Genomic DNA, 1362 nt, shown 5'->3' with positions numbered 1-1362 from the left:
AAAGTGACTGTGGGTAGTTAATGAGGTGATTATGGGTGGTTAATGAGGTGACTGTGGGTGGTTAATGAGGTGACTATGGGTGGTTAACAAAGTGACTGTGGGTAGTTAATGAGGTGATTATGGGTGGTTAATGAGGTGACTGTGGGTGGTTAATGAGGTGATTATGGGTAGTTAATGAGGTGACTGTGGGTGGTTAATGAGGTGACTGTGGGTAGTTAATGAGGTGACTATGGGTGGTTAACAAAGTGACTGTGGGTAGTTAATGAGGTGATTATGGGTGGTTAATGAGGTGACTGTGGGTGGTTAATGAGGTGACTGTGGGTAGTTAATGAGGTGATTACGGGTGGTTAATGTGGTGACTATGGGTAGTTAGCAAGGTGACTGTGGGTAGTTAATGAGGTGACTGTGGGTAGTTAATGAGGTGGCTATGGGTGGTTAATGAGGTGGCTATGGGTAGTTAATGAGGTGATTATGGGTAGTTAACAAGGTGACTGTGGGTAGTTAATGAGATGATTACGGGTGGTCAGTTAGTCGATTACGGGTGGCTAACGAGGTGACTCGGGGTGGTCAGTTAGTCCATTGGGGGTGGCTAACGAGGTCATTAGGCCGGTCTAACGACCCGCCCCCTGTCCCCGCAGCCGAGAAGGTCGACGTCCTGGCCGGCTCCTCCAAGCTCAAGGGCTTCTCGTCGTCGGAGTCGGAGAGCAGCAGCGAGTCCAGCTCCTCCGACAGCGACGAGTCGGACTCAGGTTAGCGCTTCCCGCCGCCCCCCCCGCCCCTCCCGCACAAATAAACTCGTTTTCAGTCCTGCCTCGGTCTTTAATTGTTCTTTTGAAGCTCCCCGGGACGGCCCGACCGGGGACTCCTCCGGCACCTCCGCCCCCGTTCCGGGGCTTTTCCTCAGCTTTTCCTTGGAGGGCTTGGCTTGACCCCCTTCCCCCTCCCCGGATCGGTGTTTTTAGGGGAAAAAACGGTGCTTTTGCCTCCGGGGAAGCGTCGGAAACGTCGTTGCCGACGCAGAGGGTGGGAAAAAACGGGAGGGGAGGGGATTTTATGGATGAGAAGCTTTTTCGGGTGGATCTCGGTTCTGGGATCTCGAGGGAAAGTCGGGTTGAAATGGGAATTTTGGGATCCCCGGGAGGCGTCTCCCTCGTGCCGCCGTCGCCGGGGTTGGGCCGGGTTGGGTGTGGAACGACTTGGGAGTCGGAGCTGATTTAGGGATGGGCTTTTCCTTAATCCCGAGACTTCACTTCCCGAATTCCCGCCCTTCCCTTGCGCCCGTTCCCAGGGAAGCAGAGCCTGTGCCCATTCCCAGGGAAGCAGAGCCTGTGCCCATTCCCAGGGAAGCAGAGCCTGTGCCCA

At 54.9% G+C, this 1362-nt stretch overlaps 1 protein-coding gene and 1 long non-coding RNA gene across 2 annotated transcripts in view; both read left to right on the top strand.

Moving 5' to 3' along the window:
• Window positions 1–809, top strand: part of BRD4 (bromodomain containing 4) — a 31912-nt gene extending 31103 nt beyond the window's left edge. Inside the window, exon 8 of the mRNA XM_017839655.1 lies at window positions 532–809. Coding sequence (XP_017695144.1) covers window positions 532–754 — 223 coding nt within the window. The 3' untranslated portion in view covers window positions 755–809. The remainder of the gene's footprint in view (window positions 1–531) is intronic.
• LOC108510019 lies at window positions 23–563 on the top strand. The gene is made up of 3 exons (XR_001878730.1): window positions 23–333; window positions 378–443; window positions 488–563. It is a non-coding gene; the product is annotated as an uncharacterized LOC108510019 (long non-coding RNA).
• Window positions 810–1362: the final 553 nt, after the last annotated feature.

This window comes from Lepidothrix coronata, unplaced genomic scaffold (assembly GCF_001604755.1).
Source record: "Lepidothrix coronata isolate B3197 unplaced genomic scaffold, Lepidothrix_coronata-1.0 Scaffold446, whole genome shotgun sequence".
In the NCBI taxonomy this organism is placed as follows: domain Eukaryota; kingdom Metazoa; phylum Chordata; class Aves; order Passeriformes; family Pipridae; genus Lepidothrix; species Lepidothrix coronata.
This window is presented reverse-complemented; position numbering and strand designations above follow the sequence as displayed.